The following is a 24,978-nucleotide window of genomic DNA, read 5'->3' on the forward strand; positions in this document are numbered from 1 at the left end:
GACGTACACAGCTCAGTTCGCTGGATTGTCACGTACACAGCTCAGTTAGCTGGATTGTCACGTACACAGCTCAGTTAGCTGGATTGTGACGTACACAGCTCAGTTAGCTGGATTGTGACGTACACAGCTCAGTTAGCTGAATTGTGACGTACACAGCTCAGTTAGCTGGATTGTGACGTGCACAGCTCAGTGAGCTGGATTGTGACGTACAGAGCTCAGTTAGCTGGATTGTGACGTACACAGCTCAGTTAGCTGGATTGTGAGGTACACAGCTCAGTTAGCTGGATTGTGACGTACACAGCTCAGTGAGCTGGATTGTGACGTACACAGCTCAGTTAGCTGGATTGTGACGTACACAGCTCAGTGAGCTGGATTGTGACGGACACAGCTCAGTTACCTGGATTGTGACGTACACAGCTCAGTTAGCTGGATTGTGACGTACACAGCTCAGTTCGCTGGATTGAGACGTACACAGCTCAGTTAGCTGGATTGTGATGTACACAGCTCAGTTAGCTGGATTGTGACGTACACAGCTCAGATAGCTGAATTGTGACGTACACGGCTCAGTTAGCTGGATTGTGACGTACACAGCTCAGTTCGCTGAATTGTGAGGTACACAGATCAGTTAGCTGGATTGTGACGTACACAGCTCAGTTCGCTGAATTGTGACGTACACAGCTCAGTTAGCTGGATTGTGATGTCCACAGCCCAGTTAGCTGGATTGTGACGTACACAGCTCAGTTAGCTGGTTTGTGACGTACACAGCTCAGTTAGCTGGATTGTGACATCGACAGCTCAGATAGCTGGATTGTCACGTACACAGCTCAGTTAGCTGGATTGTGACGTACACAGCTCAGTTAGCTGGATTGTGACGTACACAGCCCAGTTAGCTGGATTGTGACGTACACAGCTCAGTTCGCTGGATTGTCACGTACACAGCTCAGTTAGCTGGATTGTCACGTACACAGCTCAGTTAGCTGGATTGTGACGTACACAGCTCAGTTAGCTGGATTGTGACGTACACAGCTCAGTTAGCTGAATTGTGACGTACACAGCTCAGTTAGCTGGATTGTGACGTGCACAGCTCAGTGAGCTGGATTGTGACGTACACAGCTCAGTTAGCTGGATTGTGACGTACACAGCTCAGTGAGCTGGATTGTGACGTACACAGCTCAGTTAGCTGGATTGTGACGTACACAGCTCAGTGAGCTGGATTGTGACGTACACAGCTCAGTTACCTGGATTGTGACGTACACAGCTCAGTTAGCTGGATTGTGACGTACACAGCTCAGTTAGCTGGATTGTGACGTACACAGCTCAGTTAGCTGGATTGTGAGGTACACAGCTCAGTTAGCTGGATTGTGACGTACACAGCTCAGTGAGCTGGATTGTGACGTACACAGCTCAGTTAGCTGGATTGTGACGTACACAGCTCAGTGAGCTGGATTGTGACGTACACAGCTCAGTTACCTGGATTGTGACGTACACAGCTCAGTTAGCTGGATTGTGACGTACACAGCTCAGTTAGCTGGATTGTGACGTACACAGCTCAGTTAGCTGCATTGTGACGTACACAGCTCAGTGAGCTGGATTGTGACGTACACAGCTCAGTTAGCTGGATTGTGACGTACACAGCTCAGTTAGCTGGATTGTGACGTACACAGCTCAGTTAGCTGGATTGTGACGTACACAGCTCAGTGAGCTGGATTGTCCCGTACACTGCTCAGTTAGCTGGATTGTGACGTACACAGCTCAGTTAGCTGGATTGTGACGTACACAGCTCAGTTAGCTGGATTGTGACGTACACAGCTCAGTGAGCTGGATTGTCACGTACACAGCTCAGTTAGCTGGATTGTGACGTACACAGCTCAGTTAGCTGAATTGTGACTTACACAGCTCAGTTAGCTGGATTGTGACGTGCACAGCTCAGTGAGCTGGATTGTGACGTACAGAGCTCAGTTAGCTGGATTGTGACGTACACAGCTCAGTTCGCTGAATTGTGAGGTACACAGCTCAGTTAGCTGGATTGTGACGTACACAGCTCAGTGAGCTGGATTGTGACGTACACAGCTCAGTTAGCTGGATTGTGACGTACACGGCTCAGTGAGCTAGATTGTGACGTACACAGCTCAGTTAGCTGCATTGTGACGTACACAGCTCAGTGAGCTGAATTGTGAGGTACACAGCTCAGTTAGCTGGATTGTGACGTACACAGCTCAGTTAGCTGGATTGTGACGTACACAGCTCAGTTAGCTGGATTGTGATGTACACAGCTCAGTTAGCTGGATTGGGACGTACACAGCTCAGTTAGCTGGATTGTGACGTACACAGCTCAGTTAGCTGGATTGTGACGTACACAGCTCAGTTAGCTGGATTGTGATGTACACAGCTCAGTTAGCTGGATTGTGACGGACACAGCTCAGTTAGCTGGATTGTGATGTACACAGCTCAGTTAGCTGGATTGTGACGTACACAGCTCAGTTAGCTGGATTGTGACGGACACAGCTCAGTTAGCTGGATTGTGATGGACACAGCTCAGTTAGCTGGATTGTGACGTACACAGCACAGTTAGCTGCATTGTGACGTACACAGCTCAGTGAGCTGAATTGTGAGGTACACAGCTCAGTTAGCTGGATTGTGACGTACACAGCTCAGTTAGCGGGATTGTGATGTACACAGCTCAGTTAGCTGGATTGTGATGTACACAGCTCAGTTAGCTGGATTGTGACATACACATCTCAGTTAGCTGGATTGTTACGTACACAGCTCAGTTAGCTGGATTGTGACGTACACAGCTCAGTTAGCTGGATTGTGACGTACACAGCTCAGATAGCTGGATTGTGACGTACACAGCTCAGTTAGCTGGATTGTGACGTACACAGATCAGTTAGCTGAATTGTGACGTACACAGCTCAGTTAGCTGGATTGTGACGTGCACAGCTCAGTGAGCTGGATTGTGACGTACAGAGCTCAGTTAGCTGGATTGTGACGTACACAGCTCAGTTCGCTGAATTGTGAGGTACACAGCTCAGTTAGCTGGATTGTGACGTACACAGCTCAGTGAGCTGGATTGTGACGTACGCAGCTCAGTTAGCTGGATTGTGACGTACACGGCTCAGTGAGCTGGATTGTGACGTACACAGCTCAGTTAGCTGCATTGTGACGTACACAGCTCAGTGAGCTGAATTGTGAGGTACACAGCTCAGTTAGCTGGATTGTGACGTACACAGCTCAGTTAGCTGGATTGTGACGGACACAGCTCAGTTAGCTGGATTGTGATGTACACAGCTCAGTTAGCTGGATTGTGACGTACACAGCTCAGTTAGCTGGATTGTGACGTACACAGCTCAGTTAGCTGGATTGTGACGTACACAGCTCAGTTAGCTGGATTGTGATGTACACAGCTCAGTTAGCTGGATTGTGACGGACACAGCTCAGTTAGCTGGATTGTGATGTACACAGCTCAGTTAGCTGGATTGTGACGTACACAGCTCAGTTAGCTGGATTGTGACGGACACAGCTCAGTTAGCTGGATTGTGATGGACACAGCTCAGTTAGCTGGATTGTGACGTACACAGCACAGTTAGCTGCATTGTGACGTACACAGCTCAGTGAGCTGAATTGTGAGGTACACAGCTCAGTTAGCTGGATTGTGACGTACACAGCTCAGTTAGCTGGATTGTGATGTACACAGCTCAGTTAGCTGGATTGTGATGTACACAGCTCAGTTAGCTGGAGTGTGACCTCCGCAGCTCAGTTAGCTGGATTGTGACGTCCACAGCTCAGTTAGCTGGATTGTGATGTACACAGCTCAGTTAGCTGGATTGTGACGTACACAGCTCAGTTAGCTGGATTGTGACATACACATCTCAGTTAGCTGGATTGTTACGTACACAGCTCAGTTAGCTGGATTGTGACGTACACAGCTCAGTTAGCTGGATTGTGACGTACACAGCTCAGATAGCTGGATTGTGACGTACACAGCTCAGTTAGCTGGATTGTGACGTACACAGATCAGTTAGCTGGATTGTGACGTACACAGCTCAGTTAGCTGGATTGTGATGTACACAGCTCAGTGAGCTGGATTGTGACGTACACAGCTCAGTTAGCTGGATTGTGACGTACACAGCTCATTTAGCTGGATTGTGACGTACACAGCTCAATTAGCTGGATTGTGACGTACACAGCCGATTTAGCTGGATTGTGACGTACACAGCTCAGTTAGCTGGATTGTGACGTACACAGATCAGTTAGCTGGATTGTGACGTACACAGCTCAGTTAGCTGGATTGTGATGTACACAGCTCAGTGAGCTGGATTGTGACGTACACAGCTCAGTTAGTTGGATTGTGACATACACAGCTCAATTAGATGGATTGTGACGTACACAGCCCAGTTAGCTGGATTGTGACGTACACAGATCAGTTAGCTGTATTGTGACGTACACAGATCAGTTAGCTGGATTGTGACGTACACAGCTCAGTTAGCTGGATTGTGATGTACACAGCTCAGTGAGCTGGATTGTGACGTACACAGCTCAGTTAGCTGGATTGTGACGTACACAGCTCAGTTAGCTGGATTGTGACGTACACAGCTCAGTTAGTTGGATTGTGACGTCCACAGCTCTGTTAGCTGGATTGTGATGTACACAGCTCAGTTAGCTGGACTGTGACGTCCACAGCTCAGTTAGCTGGATTGTGAAGTACACAACTCAGTTAGCTGGATTGTGACGTGCACAGCTCAGTTAGCTGGATTGTGACGTACACAGCTCAGTTAGCTGGATTGTGACGTACACAGCTCAATTAGCTGGATTTTGACGTACACAGCCCAGTTAGCTGGATTGTGACGTACACAGCTCAGTTAGCTGGATTGTGACGTACACAGATCAGTTAGCTGGATTGTGACGTACACAGCTCAGTTAGCTGGATTGTGATGAACACAGCTCAGTGAGCTGGATTGTGACGTACACAGCTCAGTTAGCTGGATTGTGACATACACAGCTCAGTTAGCTGGATTGTGACGTACACAGCTCAGTTAGCTGGATTGTGACGTACAGAGCTCAGTTAGCTGGATTGTGACGTACACAGCTCAGTTCGCTGAATTGTGAGGTACACAGCTCAGTTAGCTGGATTGTGACGTACACAGCTCAGTGAGCTGGATTGTGACGTACACAGCTCAGTTAGCTGGATTGTGACGTACACGGCTCAGTGAGCTGGATTGTGACGTACACAGCTCAGTTAGCTGCATTGTGACGTACACAGCTCAGTGAGCTGAATTGTGAGGTACACAGCTCAGTTAGCTGGATTGTGCCGTACACAGCTCAGTTAGCTGGATTGTGACGGACACAGCTCAGTTAGCTGGATTGTGATGTACACAGCTCAGTTAGCTGGATTGTGACGTACACAGCTCAGTTAGCTGGATTGTGACGTACACAGCTCAGTTAGCTGGATTGTGACGTACACAGCTCAGTTAGCTGGATTGTGATGTACACAGCTCAGTTAGCTGGATTGTGACGGACACAGCTCAGTTAGCTGGATTGTGATGTACACAGCTCAGTTAGCTGGATTGTGACGTACACAGCTCAGTTAGCTGGATTGTGACGGACACAGCTCAGTTAGCTGGATTGTGATGGACACAGCTCAGTTAGCTGGATTGTGACGTACACAGCACAGTTAGCTGCATTGTGACGTACACAGCTCAGTGAGCTGAATTGTGAGGTACACAGCTCAGTTAGCTGGATTGTGACGTACACAGCTCAGTTAGCTGGATTGTGATGTACACAGCTCAGTTAGCTGGATTGTGATGTACACAGCTCAGTTAGCTGGATTGTGACCTCCGCAGCTCAGTTAGCTGGATTGTGACGTCCACAGCTCAGTTAGCTGGATTGTGATGTACACAGCTCAGTTAGCTGGATTGTGACGTACACAGCTCAGTTAGCTGGATTGTGACATACACATCTCAGTTAGCTGGATTGTTACGTACACAGCTCAGTTAGCTGGATTGTGACGTACACAGCTCAGTTAGCTGGATTGTGACGTACACAGCTCAGATAGCTGGATTGTGACGTACACAGCTCAGTTAGCTGGATTGTGACGTACACAGATCAGTTAGCTGGATTGTGACGTACACAGCTCAGTTAGCTGGATTGTGATGTACACAGCTCAGTGAGCTGGATTGTGACGTACACAGCTCAGTTAGCTGGATTGTGACGTACACAGCTCATTTAGCTGGATTGTGACGTACACAGCTCAATTAGCTGGATTGTGACGTACACAGCCCAGTTAGCTGGATTGTGACGTACACAGCTCAGTTAGCTGGATTGTGACGTACACAGATCAGTTAGCTGGATTGTGACGTACACAGCTCAGTTAGCTGGATTGTGATGTACACAGCTCAGTGAGCTGGATTGTGACGTACACAGCTCAGTTAGTTGGATTGTGACATACACAGCTCAATTAGATGGATTGTGACGTACACAGCCCAGTTAGCTGGATTGTGACGTACACAGCTCAGTTAGCTGGATTGTGACGTACACAGATCAGTTAGCTGGATTGTGACGTACACAGCTCAGTTAGCTGGATTGTGATGTACACAGCTCAGTGAGCTGGATTGTGACGTACACAGCTCAGTTAGCTGGATTGTGACGTACACAGCTCAGTTAGCTGGATTGTGACGTACACAGCTCAGTTAGTTGGATTGTGACGTCCACAGCTCAGTTAGCTGGATTGTGATGTACACAGCTCAGTTAGCTGGACTGTGACGTCCACAGCTCAGTTAGCTGGATTGTGAAGTACACAACTCAGTTAGCTGGATTGTGACGTACACAGCTCAGTTAGCTGGATTGTGACGTACACAGCTCAGTTAGCTGGATTGTGACGTACACAGCTCAGTTAGCTGGATTGTGACGTACACAGCTCAATTAGCTGGATTTTGACGTACACAGCCCAGTTAGCTGGATTGTGACGTACACAGCTCAGTTAGCTGGATTGTGACGTACACCGATCAGTTAGCTGGATTGTGACGTACACAGCTCAGTTAGCTGGATTGTGATGTACACAGCTCAGTGAGCTGGATTGTGACGTACACAGCTCAGTTAGCTGGATTGTGACATACACAGCTCAGTTAGCTGGATTGTGACGTACACAGCTCAGTTAGCTGGATTGTGACGTACACAGCTCAGTTAGCTGGATTGTGACATATACAGCTCAGTGAGCTGGATTGTGACCTCCGCAGCTCAGTTAGCTGGACTGTGACGTACACAGCTCAGTTAGCTGGATTGGGACGTACACAGCACAGTTAGCTGGACTGTGACGTACACAGCTCAGTTAGCTGGACTGTGACGTACACAGCTCAGTGAGCTGGATTGTGACGTACACAGCTCAGTTAGCTGGATTGTGACGTACACAGCTCAGTTAGCTGGATTGTGACGTACACAGCTCAGTTAGCTGGATTGTGATGTACAGAGCTCAGTTAGCTGGATTGTGACGTACACAGCTCAGTGAGCTGGATTGTGGCGTACACAGCTCAGTTAGCTGGATTGTGACGTACACAGCTCAGTTAGCTGGATTGTGACGTACACAGCTCAGTTCGCTGGATTGTGATGTACACAGCTCTGTGAGCTGGATTGTGACATACACAGCTCAGTTAGCTGGATTGTGACGTACACAGCTCAGTTCGCTGGATTGTGATGTACACAGCTCAGTTAGCTGGATTGAGACGTACACAGCTCAGGTAGCTGGATTGAGACGTACACAGCTCAGTTTGCTGGATTGTGACATACACAGCTCAGTTAGCTGGATTGTCACGTACACAGCTCAGTTAGCTGGATTGTCACGTACACAGCTCAGTTAGCTGGATTGTGACGTACACAGCTCAGTTAGCTGGATTGTCACGTACACAGCTCTGTGAGCTGGATTGTGACGTACACAGCTCAGTTAGCTGGATTGTGACGTACACAGCTCAGTTAGCTGGATTGTGACGTACACAGCACTGTTAGCTGGATTGTGACGTACACAGCTCAGTTAGCTGGATTGTCACGTACACAGCTCAGTTAGCTGGATTGTGACGTACACAGCTCAGTTAGCTGGATTGTGACGTACACAGCTCAGTTAGCTGGATTGTGATGTACACAGCTCAGTTAGCTGGATTGTGACGGACACAGCTCAGTTAGCTGGATTGTGATGTACACAGCTCAGTTAGCTGGATTGTGACGTACACAGCTCAGTTAGCTGGATTGTGACGGACACAGCTCAGTTAGCTGGATTGTGATGGACACAGCTCAGTTAGCTGGATTGTGACGTACACAGCACAGTTAGCTGCATTGTGACGTACACAGCTCAGTGAGCTGAATTGTGAGGTACACAGCTCAGTTAGCTGGATTGTGACGTACACAGCTCAGTTAGCTGGATTGTGATGTACACAGCTCAGTTAGCTGGATTGTGATGTACACAGCTCAGTTAGCTGGATTGTGACCTCCGCAGCTCAGTTAGCTGGATTGTGACGTCCACAGCTCAGTTAGCTGGATTGTTACGTACACAGATCAGTTAGCTGGATTGTGACGTACACAGCTCAGTTAGCTGGATTGTGATGTACACAGCTCAGTGAGCTGGATTGTGACGTACACAGCTCAGTGAGCTGGATTGTGACGTACACAGCTCAGTGAGCTGGATTGTGACGTACACAGCTCAGTTAGTTGGATTGTGACATACACAGCTCAATTAGATGGATTGTGACGTACACAGCCCAGTTAGCTGGATTGTGACGTACACAGCTCAGTTAGCTGGATTGTGACGTACACAGATCAGTTAGCTGGATTGTGACGTACACAGCTCAGTTAGCTGGATTGTGATGTACACAGCTCAGTGAGCTGGATTGTGACGTACACAGCTCAGTTAGCTGGATTGTGACGTACACAGCTCAGTTAGCTGGATTGTGACGTACACAGCTCAGTTAGTTGGATTGTGACGTCCACAGCTCAGTTAGCTGGATTGTGATGTACACAGCTCAGTTAGCTGGACTGTGACGTCCACAGCTCAGTTAGCTGGATTGTGAAGTACACAACTCAGTTAGCTGGATTGTGACGTACACAGCTCAGTTAGCTGGATAGTGACGTACACAGCTCAGTTAGCTGGATTGTGACGTACACAGCTCAGTTAGCTGGATTGTGACGTACACAGCTCAATTAGCTGGATTTTGACGTACACAGCCCAGTTAGCTGGATTGTGACGTACACAGCTCAGTTAGCTGGATTGTGACGTACACCGATCAGTTAGCTGGATTGTGACGTACACAGCTCAGTTAGCTGGATTGTGATGTACACAGCTCAGTGAGCTGGATTGTGACGTACACAGCTCAGTTAGCTGGATTGTGACATACACAGCTCAGTTAGCTGGATTGTGACGTACACAGCTCAGTTAGCTGGATTGTGACGTACACAGCTCAGTTAGCTGGATTGTGACATATACAGCTCAGTGAGCTGGATTGTGACCTCCGCAGCTCAGTTAGCTGGACTGTGACGTACACAGCTCAGTTAGCTGGATTGGGACGTACACAGCACAGTTAGCTGGACTGTGACGTACACAGCTCAGTTAGCTGGACTGTGACGTACACAGCTCAGTGAGCTGGATTGTGACGTACACAGCTCAGTTAGCTGGATTGTGACGTACACAGCTCATTTAGCTGGATTGTGACGTACACAGCTCAGTTAGCTGGATTGTGATGTACAGAGCTCAGTTAGCTGGATTGTGACGTACACAGCTCAGTGAGCTGGATTGTGGCGTACACAGCTCAGTTAGCTGGATTGTGACGTACACAGCTCAGTTAGCTGGATTGTGACGTACACAGCTCAGTTCGCTGGATTGTGATGTACACAGCTCTGTGAGCTGGATTGTGACATACACAGCTCAGTTAGCTGGATTGTGACGTACACAGCTCAGTTCGCTGGATTGTGATGTACACAGCTCAGTTAGCGGGACTGTGACGTACACAGCTCAGTTAGCTGGATTGTGACGTACACAGCTCAGTTCGCTGGATTGTGACGTACACAGCCCAGTTAGCTGGATTGTGACGTACACAGCTCAGTTAGCTGGATTGTGACGTACACAGCTCAGTTCGCTGGATTGTGACGTACACAGCCCAGTTAGCTGGACTGTGACGTACACAGCTCAGTTAGCTGGATTGTGACGTACACAGCTCAGTTCGCTGGATTGTGACGTACACAGCTCAGTTAGCTGGATTGTGACGTACACAGCTCAGTTAGCTGGATTGTGACGTACACAGCTCAGTTTGCTGGATTGTGACGTACACAGCTCAGTTAGCTGGATTGTGACGTGCACAGCTCAGTTAGCTGGATTGTGAGGTACACAGCTCAGTTAGCTGGATTGTGACGTACACAGCTCAGTTAGCTGGATTGTGATGTACACAGCTCAGTTAGCTGGATTGTGACGTACACAGCTCAGTTAGCTGGATTGTGACGTACACAGCTTAGTTAGCTGGATTGTGACGTACACAGCTCAGTGAGCTGGATTGTGATGTACACAGCTCAGTGAGCTGGATTGTGACGTACACAGCTCAGTGAGCTGGATTGTGACGTACACAGCTCAGCTAGCCGGATTGTGACGTACACATCTCAGTTCCCTGGGTTGTGACGTACACAGTTCAGTTAGCTGGATTGTCACGTACACAGCTCAGTTAGCTGGATTGTGATGTACACAGCTCAGTGAGCTGGATTGTGATGTACACAGCTCAGTTAGCTGGACTGTGACGTCCACAGCTCAGTTTGCTGGATCGTGATGTACACAGCTCAGTGAGCTGGATTGTGACGTACACAGCTCAGTTAGCTGGATTGTGACGTACACAGCTTAGGTAGCTGGATTGAGACGTACACAGCTCAGGTAGCTGGATTGAGACGTACACAGCTCAGTTTGCTGGATTGTGACATACACAGCTCAGTTAGCTGGATTGTCACGTACACAGCTCAGTTAGCTGGATTGTCACGTACACAGCTCAGTTAGCTGGATTGTGACGTACACAGCTCAGTTAGCTGGATTGTCACGTACACAGCTCTGTGAGCTGGATTGTGACGTACACAGCTCAGTTAGCTGGATTGTGACGTACACAGCTCAGTTAGCTGGATTGTGACGTACACAGCACTGTTAGCTGGATTGTGACGTACACAGCTCAGTTAGCTGGATTGTCACGTACACAGCTCAGTTAGCTGGATTGTGACATACACAGCTCAGTTAGCTGGATTGTGATGTACACAGCTCAGTTAGCTGGATTGTGACGTACACAGCTCAGTTAGCTGGATTGTGATGTACACTGCTCAGCTAGCTGGATTGTGACGTACACAGCTCAGTTAGCTGGATTGTGACGTACACAGCTCAGTTAGCTGGATTGTGACGTACACAGCTCAGCTAGCTGGATTGTGACGTACACAGCTCAGTTAGCTGGATTGTGACGTACACAGCTCAGTTAGCTGGATTGTGACGTACACAGCTCAGTTAGCTGGATTGTGACGTACACAGCTCAGCTAGCTGGATTGTGACGTACACAGCTCAGTTAGCTGGATTGTGACGTACACAGCTCAGTTAGCTGGATTGTGACGTACACAGCTCAGTTAGCTGGATTGTGACGTACACAGCTCAGCTAGCTGGATTGTGACCTCCGCAGCTCAGTTAGCTGGATTGTGACGTACACAGCTCAGTTAGCTGGATTGTGACGTACACAGCTCAGTTAGCTGGATTGTGGCGTACACAGCTCAGTTAGCTGGATTGTGACCTCCGCAGCTCAGTTAGCTGGATTGTGACGTACACAGCTCAGTTAGCTGGATTGTGATGTACACAGCTCAGTGAGCTGGATTGTGAGGTACACAGCTCAGTTAGCTGGATTGTGACATACACAGCTCAGTTAGCTGGATTGCGACGTCCACAGCTCAGTTAGCTGGATTGTGATGTACACAGCTCAGTTAGCTGTATTGTGATGTACACAGCTCAGTGAGCTGGATTATGACGTACACAGCTCAGTTAACTGGATTGTGACCTCCGCAGCTCAATTAGCTGGATTGTGACGTACACAGCTCAGTTAGCTGGATTGTGACGTACACAGCACAGTTAGCTGGACTGTGACGTACACAGCTCAGTTAGCTGGGTTGTGACGTACACAGCTCAGTTAGCTGGACTGTGACGTACACAGCTCAGTTAGCTGGATTGTGACGTACACAGCTCAGTTTGCTGGATTGTGACATACACAGCTCAGTTAGCTGGATTGTGACGTACACAGCTCAGTTTGCTGGATTGTGACATACACAGCTCAGCTAGCTGGATTGTGACGTATACAGCTTTGTTAGCTGGATTGTGACGTACACAGCTCAGTGAGCTGGATTGTGACGTACACAGCTCAGTGAGCTGGATTGTGACGTACACAGCTCAGCTAGCTGGATTGTGACGTACACAGCTCAGTTAGCTGGATTGTGACGTACACAGCTCAGTTTGCTGGATTGTGACATACACAGCTCAGTTAGCTGGATTGTGACGTACACAGCTCAGTGAGCTGGATTCTGACATACACCGCTCAGTTAGCTGGATTGTGACGTACACAGCTCAGTTAGCTGGATGGCTGGTTCGTGATGAAGAGCGATCCTAACAGCACGGGTTCAATTGCTGGACCGGCTGAGGTTATTCATAAAGACCCCCATTCTCAACCTTGCCCCTCGCCTGCGGTGTGGTGACCCTCAGGTTAAATCACCACGAGTCAGCTCTCAGAAGGAAAGGGCAGTCTCCGGGACCATGGCGACATTTCTATTTTATTTTACATGGTGGCTGAAATAATGGGGGAAACTCTCTGCTCCTCTCCTTCAATCCAATGACAGTTACATCATTCAGGCGGCATCAAATGTTATTTTTTGTATGTGTTAGAAACGGAGAAAGGGATGCGGGTTTCTAATGAGGGGGCAAAGAGATCGTGATTCTTAAATCATAGAACTAATAGATGCTGAAATGTGGATGTAGCAGTTAATGAGAAAATGTTAGGATAAATGCATCGTCACATTTTGATGTGCTTGGTAACTTATAGATCACAAATAACAGAGTCTAACTTGTTGAATGGACCATTCTCTCCCAGCAACACCGTCTCCGCCCACTCTCTACAGCCTGGCCTCCTCCTGTCAGCAACACAACAGCGACGGCTCCGTGACCTACGGCTGTTTGGCGATGGACTACTCCCCAGAAATCTCCAGACTTACCTGGAAGAAAGATGGGCAGCTGATCACCACTGGAGTTAAGAAATACCCGTCGGTGAGAAACAAGAAGGGAACCTACACCCTGAGCAGCCAGTTAACCATCACCGAGTCAGAGGGGGGATGCAGCAAAATCAGCTGTGAGGTTCGACACAGCGGCTCAGACAAGAGCATTGGAATGAAATGTAAGTGTTGTGGAATCTGTGAGAAACAGACGCTTTGATTACTTTATTTACATCTTTGGTCATAACACATTTATGGTTCTCTGCATAGTTCTGATTCCTGCGAGAAACAGTGACCACAGAGAAACTGTTCAAATATAGTCATTTTATTTGTTACAACATCTTCTTCAAGAAATGTCTAACTTGTGTTTCTTGAAGGCCCTCCACCTGTCAACACTCCAAATGTTCTCCTCACCGTGAGTTCCAATGAAGAAATCTCAAGCAAGAAATTTGCAACCATGGTCTGTTCAATCAACGATTTCCATCCAAAGTCAATTGCGGTAAAGTGGCTGAAGAATGGACAACCCATGGGTTCAGGATTTGTCACCTCTCCCCCCTGTGACGTGAACGGGAACTTCTCGGCGACCAGTCGGCTGACAGTCTCCGCTGGGGAATGGTTCAGCAATGCGGTCTATACCTGCCAGGTTACTCATCAAGAGGGCACCCAAAGTCAAAACATCACCGCGTCTGGTAAGAGACACAAACAGAGGAAACAATAAATCATCCTGCACTCTGATGTTAATCCAAATCAGGAATTTACTGAAGTTAGTACAAAGCACAGAACAATTTCTAATTTACTGCCATGTAGTTTGTGTTTCATTCTGATGTAAGAGCTGCATGAGGGTTGCTAATCATTCACGATTTTATGAATATAGAAATAAATGTATCCCTATAATTTGAAGTCATTTAGTGAGTGAGTTGGATGAATGAAATGAAAATCGCTTATTGTCACAAGTAGGCTTCAAATGAAAAAGCCCCTAGTCGCCGCATTCCGGCGCCTGTTCGGGGAGGCTGGACCCGCGCTGGTGGCCTGCCTTGGTCTGCTCTAAAAGCCAGCGATTTAGCCCCGTGCTAAACCAGCCCCTGGTGGACTTGATACCAGCTTTATCCTGAGACAGCTGATTATATTTGAGAGTCAGTGGGTGTCTCAAACACTTAACTGATAACAGCTCCGGGGGCAAGTGTTGGAAAGTTCATCCAACCTATTTATGGATCAGCCTTCAGTACTTCGTTCCTGAGATCAGGAATGGAATATTTGTATTGGGAATGCTGAAATACTGATTTGTTAGAATGATATCGGGGCTGACTGTATTTCACAATGAGAATAGTTTTCACAAACCAAACTGATTTTCCATTGCCGATAGAAGATTAAAGGCGGTCTTTAGAGGTTGATGTTTCGAAGTTGATTATTTAGAGGTTGATGTTTCGAAGTTGATTTATTCCTATTTAGAGTTCAGGCTGAATACTGCTGTCCTGATTCTGAAGATCAAACTTGGGTTGATTTCCACTTTTTTCAGTCGCAGGTTTTTCCGGTTGCAAATATGCCTCAGTAACAATACTGCCACCACAAATAGAACAGGTCTTATTGGAGGCGACTGTAACCTTAACCTGCATCATTTCGAATGCTCCTTATGGAGTCAACGTGTCCTGGAGTGAAGCAAAGAAGCCGCTGAAATCAGAGATTGCCGACCAGCCTGGGGCAGATACTGAGAGTGTGGTCAGCAAATTAAACATCTCGACACAAGCCTGGCTGAGTGGGGCTGTGTTTGACTGTGTGACGAGCCATCAGGACCTGCCAACTCCCTTCAGAATTTCAATCCACAGAAAAATAGGTGAGCGGTGAGACTGAAGCAATAAGTGAGTCATTGTGTCTATTTCTAGTGTCAGTGCAGCGGTCAGTAGTTAGCATTCAGTGTATTTATGGTCCATTCTGATTGGTAATTCCACTAACTAAATACTCTGGGCGTTTAGAGTTTAAGGGGGAAATTGATATGCAGATGAATGAACAATGAATTGAAAACAGTGATGTTGGGTTTAGATGGAGCGAGACCATAGACCACAAGACTTAGGAACAGACGTTGGCCACTGGGCCCATCAACAGCGGTCCAGCCTGCAGTGAGGTCATGACTGATCTGACGTGATAATCTTCAACTCCTCTTTCCCGACTTATCCCCATATCTCTTGACGCCTTTACTGATTTAAAATATGTCTCCCTCAACCTTGAACATACTGAACCACCCAGAATCTACAGCCCCCCGGGTTACATAATTCCAGAGCTTCACTACTCTCAGAGAGGAAATTCCACCTCGTCTCTGTCTGAAATGGGCGAACCCTCACTTTGTGATCCTGCACGCTGCTCCTAGCTGCTCCCACAGAGATCCTGCACGCTGCTCCTAGCTGCTCCCACAGAGATCCTGCACGCTGCTCCTAGCTGCTCCCACAGAGGAAAACACCCCCTCAGCGTCTATCCTAAGAAGCTCCCTGAGAATCTTTCATGTCTCGATTAGGCCGCCTTCATTCCTCTAAACTCCAATAAGTACAGCCCAGCCTACTTAACCTCAGCTCATAAGAAAATCCCTCCATACTCGGGATCAACCTCGTGATCCTTCTCTGGACTGCCTTCAAAACCAATTTGTCTTCCTTAGATAAGGGCACCAAAACTATGCAAAGTATACCAGGTGTAGACTAACTAGTGCCTTGGATAGTTTTAGCCAGACTTCCCCATGTTTATATTCTATTCCCTTTGAAATAAATGTCAACATTCAATTTGTCTCCATATTACCTGCAGAACTTTCTTTGTGTGGTTTCTGCACGAGGACCCCCAATCCCCCGTTACTTCAGCTTTCTCCAGTCTTTCTATTTTTTGTCATCTGCAAACGTGGGAATAGTACATTCATTTATTAATTTTGAAATTCATGGAAATTACATCTACTGGCCCCCCTCTCTCTCGCCTTCTCGTTACCACCTCAAATAAGGGCAATCCATTTGTCAGGCATGATTCCCCCTTCACGAGGCCGCGCTGACTCTGTTGATTATATTGAGTATTTCTAAATGCTGAGCGATTGGATCCGTTATAATGGACTCGAACCGTTTCCCACTGACAGATGTTAAGGTCACTGGCCTATCGTTACCTGTTTTTGTCTCCCTCCCCTTTTGAATAAGGGAGTTGCATTGGCAGTTTCCCCAATCCTCTTGGGGTAAGGTGGGGGGAGTCTGGAGTGGAACTTATACACCAGCACAGAACAGGCGGGCCGAATGGCCTGTTTCCCTGCTGTACACTTTCTGAAAATTTCGAATTCAATATCCGTAAATTCTCAGGGTAAAGGCTTGTGTCCACCTCAGCTCCGAGCTGGGAAACCGGACAGATCCCAAACTGGGAAATGGAAACCTTTAAAATCCAACACAAAACACATTTCTCTCACATCTAACCCGCGGTTCCATTGTCTCCGGAATTCCCCATTTTACTGACGTTTATTGTACATTTTCTGCAGATCCCAACCCGCGGGAACCGTCCGTCTCTGTCCTCCTGCCCTCGGCTGAAGACGTCTCCGCTCAGAGATTCGTCTCCCTCAGCTGCTTAGTGAGAGGTTTCTCCCCCCGAGAGATCTTCGTCAAGTGGACCGTCAATGACAAGCAGGTGAATCCCGGGAACTACAAGAACACCGAGGTGATGGCGGAGAACGGCAATAGCTCCTTCTTCATGTACAGCCTGTTATCCATTGCAGCGGAGGAGTGGGCCAGCGGCGCTTCTTACTCCTGTGTGGTGGGACATGAAGCCATCCCCTTGAAGATCATCAACAGAACGGTTGATAAATCCAGCGGTAAACCCAGTTTCCTGAACATTTCCCTCGCTCTGATGGACACCGTTAATTCATGTCAATGAGAATCTATGGGTTACACGTCTAACTGAAATAAAAATAATAAAGTATTTTTCCTCCAATTGTGATTTAAATGCACAGCCGCTTAATTAATGGAGCTTCCACTTTGCAGATTGGTTCAATGAGACCCGGATTTCTACAGGTCTCGGCCCCAAGTCTGATACAACCAGTGCTCCCAGCTCAGATACACCCTGGGTTAGAGACAGAGCAAAACTCATTCATCACAGAATTCAGCAAAATATCTTCACTGACTATCCCCTCTGAGAAGAAATCAGACAAGTTCCCATTTCAGGCAAACAAACACATCATATTTAGACCTCGGTGTTCCTGCTTCTATCATTGTCCATCCCTTTAAAAATAATGTCAGATTTAAGTTGCTGCATCACACCCACTGGGAACTGAATTGAAGGTCACACAGAAACATGGACCAGCAATCCCCATCAAAGAGAGGAAAAAGTCAAATTGTTAATCCACTATACCCCAACTTCACGAGCAGAGAGAGGGGGAGGAGCATTAATCAATCCACTGTCTTCCCCCTTCCCCAACAGAGAGAGGGGGAGGGGCATTAGTTAACGCACTGTCTCCCCACTTCCCCAACAACGAGGGGGGAGGGGCTGTTTAGCACAGAGCTAAATCGCTGGCTTTGAAAGCAGACCAAGGCAGGCCAGCATGCACGGTTCAATTCCCGTAACAGCCTCCCCGAACAGGCGCCGGAATATGGCGACTAGGAGCTTTTCACAGTAACTTCATTTGAAGCCTACTTGTGACAACAAGCGATTTTCATTTTCATTAGTCAATCCACTGTCTCCCCACTTCCCCAACAGAGAGAGGGGGAGGGAATTAGATAACCCACAGCCTCCCCACTTCCCCAACAGAGAGGGGGGAGGGGCATTAATCAATCCACTGTCTCCCCCTTCCCCAACCGAGAGGGGGAGGGGCATTAATCAATCCACTGTCTCCCCACTTCCCCAACAGAGAGAGGGGAGGGGCAATAGTTAATCCACTGTCTCCCCACTTCCCCAACAGAGAGAGGGGGAGGGGAATTAGATAACCCACGGCCTCCCCACTTCCCCAACAGAGGGGGGGGAGGGGCATTATTTAATACACTGTCCCACCACTTCCCGAACAAAGAGAGGGGGGAGGGGCATTAGTCAATCCACTATCTCCCCACTTCCCCAACAGAGAGAGGGGGAGGGGCTTTAGTTGACCCACGGCCTCCCCACTTCCCCAACAGAGAGGGGGGGAGGGGCATTAGTTAACCCACTGTCTCCCCACTTCCCCAAACAAAGAGAGGGGGGGCATTATTTAATACGCTGCTCCCCCCCCCACTTCCCGAACAAAGAGAGGGGGAGGGGCATTAGTTAACCCACTGTCTCTCCACTTCCCCAACAGAGAGAGGGGGAAGGGGCATTAGTTAATCCACCGGAACCCAATTCCGCGACAAAGAGAGTAGGAGGGGCTTCACTTAATGCACCGTACCCCCACTTCCCCAGCAAAGAGAGGCGGAGGGGTATTAGTTAACACACTGTGCCCCAACTTCCCCAACAAAGAGAGGCGGAGGGGCATCAGTTAGCACACTGTGCCCCCACTTCCCCAACAAAGAGACGGTGGGGGCTGAGTTAATCCACTGTACACCCGCTTCCAACAATGAGTGGAGGGCCATTATTTAATCCACTGTACCCACACTTCCCCAACAAAGAGAGCAAAGGGGCAACACTGAGCCATTTTACCTCCACTTTCCCGACCAAACGAGGAGGAAGGTGATGAGTGAACTCTCTGTATCTCCACCTCCAGCAGGGAGAACCCAAAGGCAATTTGCTGAGCTGACCAGAGAGAGGGAGATTATTAACTCAATATCTTCCCAGCCTCCAAGCAGGGAGTTTGGAAGTAAACGGTTCTCTGGACTAAGAACTCCGTTACTGACATTACAAGAAGGCATGTAGCTTACTGGCTGAAGGGTTTAAAAGACCATCATGATAAAGATGTATTTTTTCAGCAGCCTTGTTCCTCTTATCCGCCTGCTAAAACCGATTCCCCAAAATCCAAATCCAGACTGGTGATTGAATTCTTCCTGGGTTTTCACTGTTCTCTCCTGAGGCACCTCCTTGTATTTTTGCATTAGGTCACCTGATGGCAGCTTGCACCTCACAGAAAACACATTTATAGCAGAAAGTTCAACATATTCTACATCGGTATCAATAATACCCACAAATGGCAACGCTACAGGCAGCTGATACAAATACACAGACAGATAAAGACACAAACACGCCACACACATGCACACAGACCGACAAACGTACACACGCTCACAAGTAGACACAAACACACACCTAGACACACACACAGAAACACATGCATAAACATACACCCAGGCACAATGAACCACACATATTTTGGCACAAAAACACACGCAAACCATAAGACCATAAGACATAGGAGCGGAAGTAAGGCCATTCGGCCCATCGAGTCCACTCCGCCATTCAATCATGGCAGATTTCAACTCCATTTACCCGCTCTCTCTCCATAGCCCTTAATTCCTTGAGAAATCAAGAATTTATCAACTTCTGTCTTAAAGACACTCAACGTCCCGGCCTCCACCGCCCTCTGTGGCAATGAATTCCACAGACCCACCACTCTCTGGCTGAAGAAATTTCTCCTCATCTCTGTTCTAAAGTGACTCCCTTTTATTCTAAGGCTGTGCCCCCGGGTCCTAGTCTCCCCTGCTAATGGAAACAACTTCCCAACATCCACCCTATCTAAGCCATTCATTATCTTGTAAGTTTCTATTAGATCTCCCCTCAACCTCCTAAACTCCAATGAATACAATCCCAGGATCCTCAGACGTTCATCGTATGTTAGGCCTACCATTCCTGGGATCATCCGTGTGAATCTCCGCTGGACCCGCTCCAGTGCCAGTATGTCCTTCCTGAGGTGTGGGGCCCAAAGTTGCTCACAGTATTCTAAATGGGGCCTAACTAATGCTTTATAAAGCTTCAGAAGTACATCCCTGCTTTTATATTCCAAGCCTCTTGAGATGAATGACAACATTGCATTTGCTTTCTTAATTACGGACTCAACCTGCAAGTTTACCTTTAGAAAATCCTGGACTAGGACTCCCAAGTCCCTTTGCACTTCAGCATTATGAATTTTGTCACCGTTTAGAAAATAGTCCATGCCTCTATTCTTTTTTCCAAAGTGCAAGACTTCGCACTTGCCCACGTTGAATTTCATCAGCCATTTCTTGGACCACTCTCCTAAACTGTCTAAATCTTTCTGCAGCCTCCCCACCTCCTCCATACTACCTGCCCCTCCACCTATCTTTGTATCATCGGCAAACTTAGCCATAATGCCCCCAGTCCCGTCATCTAGATCGTTAATATATAAAGAGAACAGCTGTGGCCCCAACACTGAACCCTGCGGGACACCACTCGTCACCGGTTGCCATTCCGAAAAAGAACCTTTTATCCCAACTCTCTGCCTTCTGCCTGACAGCCAATCGTCAATCCCTGTTAGTACCTTGCCTCGAATACCATGGGCCCTTATTTTACTCAGCAGTCTCCCGTGAGGCACCTTATCAAAGGCCTTTTGGAAGTCAAGATAGATAACATCCATTGGCTCTCCTTGGTCTAACCTATTTGTTATCTCTTCAAAGAACTCTAACAGGTTTGTCAGGCACGACCGCCCCTTACTAAATCCATGCTGACTTGTCCTAATCTGACCCTGCACTTCCAAGAATTTAGAAATCTCATCCTTAACAATGGATTCTAGAATCTTGCCAACAACCGAGGTTAGGCTAATTGGCCTATAATTTTCCATCTTTTTCCTTGTTCCGTTCTTGAACAGGGGGGTTACAACAGCAATTTTCCAATCCTCTGGGACTTTCCCGGACTCCAGTGACTTTTGAAAGATCATAACTAACGCCTCCACTATTTCTTCAGCTATCTCATTTAGAACTCTAGGATGTAGTCCATCTGGGCCCGGAGATTTATCAATTTTTAGACCTCTTAGTTTCTCTAGCACTTTCTCCTTTGTGATGGCTACCATATTCAACTCTGCCCCCTGACTCTCCGGAATTGGTGGGACATTACTCATGTCTTCTACTGTGAAGACTGACGCAAAATACTTATTTAGTTCCTCAGCTATTTCCTTGTCTCCCATCACTAGATTACCAGCGTCATTTTGGAGCGGCCCAATGTCTACTTTTGCCTCCCGTTTGGTTTTAATGTATTTAAAGAAACTTTTACTATCATTCCTAATGTTACTGGCTAGCCTACCTTCATATTTGATCCTCTCTTTCCTTATTTCTCTCTTTGTTATCCTCTGTTTGTTTTTGTAGCCTTCCCAATATTCTGACTTCCCACTACTCTTTGCCACATTATAGGCTTTCTCTTTTGCTTTGATGCATTCCCTAACTTCCTTTGTCAGCCATGGCTGCCTAATCCCCCCTCTGATAACCTTTCTTTTCTTTGGGATGAACCTCTGTACTGTGTCCTCAATTACTCCCAGAAACTCCTGCCATTGCTGTTCTACTGTCTTTCCCACTAGGCTCTGCTCCCATTCGATTTTCGTCAGTTCCTCACTCATGCCCCTGTAGTTACCTTTATTTAACTGTAACACCTTTACATCTGATTCTACCTTCTTTTTTGCCTTTGTGGTTCCTCAACTCTACCCACACAGACTCCACATCATCTGACCCTATGTCATTTAGTGCTATTGATTTAATTTCATTCCTAATTAACAAGGCAACCCCTCCCCCTCTGCCCCCCTCCCTGTCTATTCGATAGGTTGTGAATCCCTGGATGTTTAAATGCCAGGCCTGAACACCCTGCAACCATGTCTCTGTGATGCCTACCACATCATACCTGCCAGTCACAATCTGCGCCACAAGCTCATCTACCTTGTTCCGTACACTGCGCGCATTTAAATATAGCACCTTTAATTCTCTATTGACCGTCCCTTTTTGTTTTCTTAGTGTGGTGGACCTTGGTTTACTGAGCCTTTCCATACACTGTCATATTTTGTGGGATGGGGACTATCGTAACCTCTCCTGAGTTTTGTCTTTTCGTGCTTTTTTGTATTCCTAAGCAGCTACGCTTCCCACTGATTACTTCACCTCTTGGTTCCCTAACTTTCCCTTCCCCCCCAATCTTTAGTTTAAAGTGCTATTGACCACCCTATTTATTCTTTTCGCCAGAACACTGGTCCCAGCTCGGTTCAGGTGGAGACCATCCCAACGGTATAGGTCCCCCCTGTCCCAAAACTGATGCCAGTGTCCCATGAAAAGGAACCCCTCTTTCCCACACCACTCTTTCAGCCACATGTTAACTTCCCTTTTTCTTGCCTCCCTATGCCAATTTGCACGTGGCTCGGGCAGTAATCCGGAGATTATGACCCTTGAGGACCTGTTTTTTAATTTGAATCCAAGCTCTTTATAATCTCTATAATCTCTAAACAGGTCCTCTTTCCTAGACTTGCCTATGTTGTTGGTACTGACATGGACCACAACAACTGGATCCTCCCCCTCCCTCTCCAGTATCCTTTCAAGCTGGTCAGAGATGTCCCGCACCCTAGCACCGGGCAGGCAACATACCATGCGGGACTCTTTATCCTGCTCACAAAGGATACTATCTATCCCCCTGATAATAGAATCCCCTACAACTAGCCTATTTGCTCCCTCCCCTTGAATGGCCTGTTGAACCATGGTGCCTTGGTCAGCTGACTCATCCTTCCTGCAGCCCTGTTCGCCATCCACACAGGGAGCAAGTGCCTCATACCTGTTGGACAGAGTCAAGGGCTGAGGCTCCTGAGTTCCTGACTGCTGGTTCCCTTTACCTGCCTGACTTGCAGTCACACCCTGCTGTCCCTGGCCACTGGCAGGATTTAAACTACTTACTCTGACAGGTGTGACTGCCTCCTGAAACACAGTGTCCAGGTAAGTCTCTCCCTCCCGGATGTGCCTCAGTGTTTGAAGCTCAGACTCCAGCTCATCAACTCTGAGCCGGAGCTCTTCGAGCAGCCAACACTTACTGCAGATGTGGTCGCTGCAGCTCGCAATGGGATCTGCCAGCTCCCACATCAAGCAGCTCAAGCACATCACCTGACCAGCTAATTAATTAATTAGTTTAATTTAAGTTTATGAGTTTAGCTGTGTTTTTTTTTTTTAGTTTGGGGCAGATTTGCTATCAACCACTCAGATCACAGCTTCCCTCTGACGTCACTTTTGGAAAAAAAAAACTACTGGAAAACAGGAAGTTACCGTTAGGTTTTTATACTCACAGAGACTGCTCCTCCTCCTCCGAACGGCTCCCGAAATTAGGCCCGAAGAAAGAGAGAGAACAAAACAGTAGGGAAAAAGCACCTTCTCCCACTCTTCACTGAATTACCTCACTGCACCAAATTACCAAATTCTCACTCGGTCTGTATCTCTCTCACTCAGGCTGTGTGTCCTTGACCTGCGCAATGCTTACTAATGTGCACTTTCTGTCTGTCTTATACAGACTTTAGGATGACTCACACTAAAACTTCAAAGAGAAGAAAGCAATGTGTACCTTTGTGCCCCTTAACAGGCCTCAGGTGACTGCCAGATAACTGCCTCTCAGCAATTAGGGTGGGGGCAGCTTCAGCCAATCAGACACTAATCTAAACGTGCGCAAAAATTCACAAACATGCACATAAACACAAAAAAGCACATGTTTATACACACACAGACACACGGGCACATCCACACAGAAATCCACACACACAAGCGGCTACACAAACAGACACATACAACCACACAAACAGACACATACAACCCCACATGTCCACACAGATACACAAACATATAAAACCAGACAAGCAGGCTGACAGTAGAATATGAAACACAAATGTAACCAATAACATGTACATTAGCATAATTTCAGATGACAGAAATATGTCCATTCAAACAGAGACAATAATCCACATTGACACACTAATGGGCTCACGTAGACACATATTAGCAGACTCGTACACACATTAACACGAACACACAAGAATACACATAGAGTCATCAATACACATCAATAGATAGAAACAACCATCAACGCATAAATAGCACTGCTGCCTCACAGCACCATAAACCTGGGTTCAATTCCAGCCTCGGGTGATTGTCGGTGTAGGGTTTCCACGTTGTCCCGTGTCCGTGTTTCCTCCGCGTGCTCCGGTTTCCTGCCACAGTCCAAGGAGGTGCAGATTAGGTGGATTGGCCATGCTATATTACCCCTTGGTGCCCACAACGTTAGGTGGGGTTACGGGGTACTGGGGTTAGGGAGGGGCATGCACCGGTCGGATGCTCTTTCTGGGGGTCGGTGCAGACTCAATGGGCCGAATGGCCTCGTTCGACACACATCAACAAACACACACACACAAACGCACTTATCCAGACACAAACATTAAGACACTGACATGCATGTTGAACACAAAAAGACACACTTTTATTACTGGGCAGGGAAGTATAAACTTATATTAACACAGGCATTAATATATAAACATAGACTTCAACACACAAACACACACAGTAAAACACTCATATATACACATTGACAGAAGATAAACAAAGTTCACATGCAGGCGCTGACGTACAAATACAGTGATCAATGCTAACTGACACATGAACACACACAATGACACTTATGAAGACATCGGGACAGACAAAAGAAGAGTAAAGCTAAACACGAATTTCGCATCTACACAGACACAAAAGAAAAAGAACAAACACAAACGGCAGGCAAGGGCGGCACGGTGACGCAATGGTTAGCACTGCTGCCTCACAGCGTCAAGGACCTGGGTTGGATCCCACTCGTGGGTCTTTGTCCCAGTGGAGTTTGCACATTCTCCCCGTGACC

General features: G+C 47.4%; 1 long non-coding RNA gene and 1 gene segment (V, D, J or C); one reads left to right on the top strand and one right to left on the bottom strand.

Moving 5' to 3' along the window:
* LOC140422654 (Ig heavy chain C region-like) overlaps positions 1-17,181 on the top strand; it is a 32,125-nt gene extending 14,944 nt beyond the window's left edge. The window contains 4 exon segments of the C gene segment in view: positions 13,119-13,418; positions 13,614-13,925; positions 14,759-15,067; positions 16,727-17,181. Of these exon segments, the coding sequence occupies positions 13,119-13,418; positions 13,614-13,925; positions 14,759-15,067; positions 16,727-17,118 (1,313 nt within the window).
* LOC140422655 (uncharacterized) lies at positions 13,541-19,451 on the bottom strand. The gene is made up of 3 exons (XR_011947540.1): positions 19,062-19,451; positions 16,018-16,105; positions 13,541-13,922 (listed from the first exon to the last, which is right to left on the bottom strand). It is a non-coding gene; the product is annotated as an uncharacterized lncRNA (long non-coding RNA).
* Between the last annotated feature and the right edge of the window lie 5,527 nt (positions 19,452-24,978).

The sequence above is a fragment of the Scyliorhinus torazame genome, chromosome 5 (genome assembly GCF_047496885.1).
Source record: "Scyliorhinus torazame isolate Kashiwa2021f chromosome 5, sScyTor2.1, whole genome shotgun sequence".
NCBI lineage: Eukaryota > Metazoa > Chordata > Chondrichthyes > Carcharhiniformes > Scyliorhinidae > Scyliorhinus > Scyliorhinus torazame.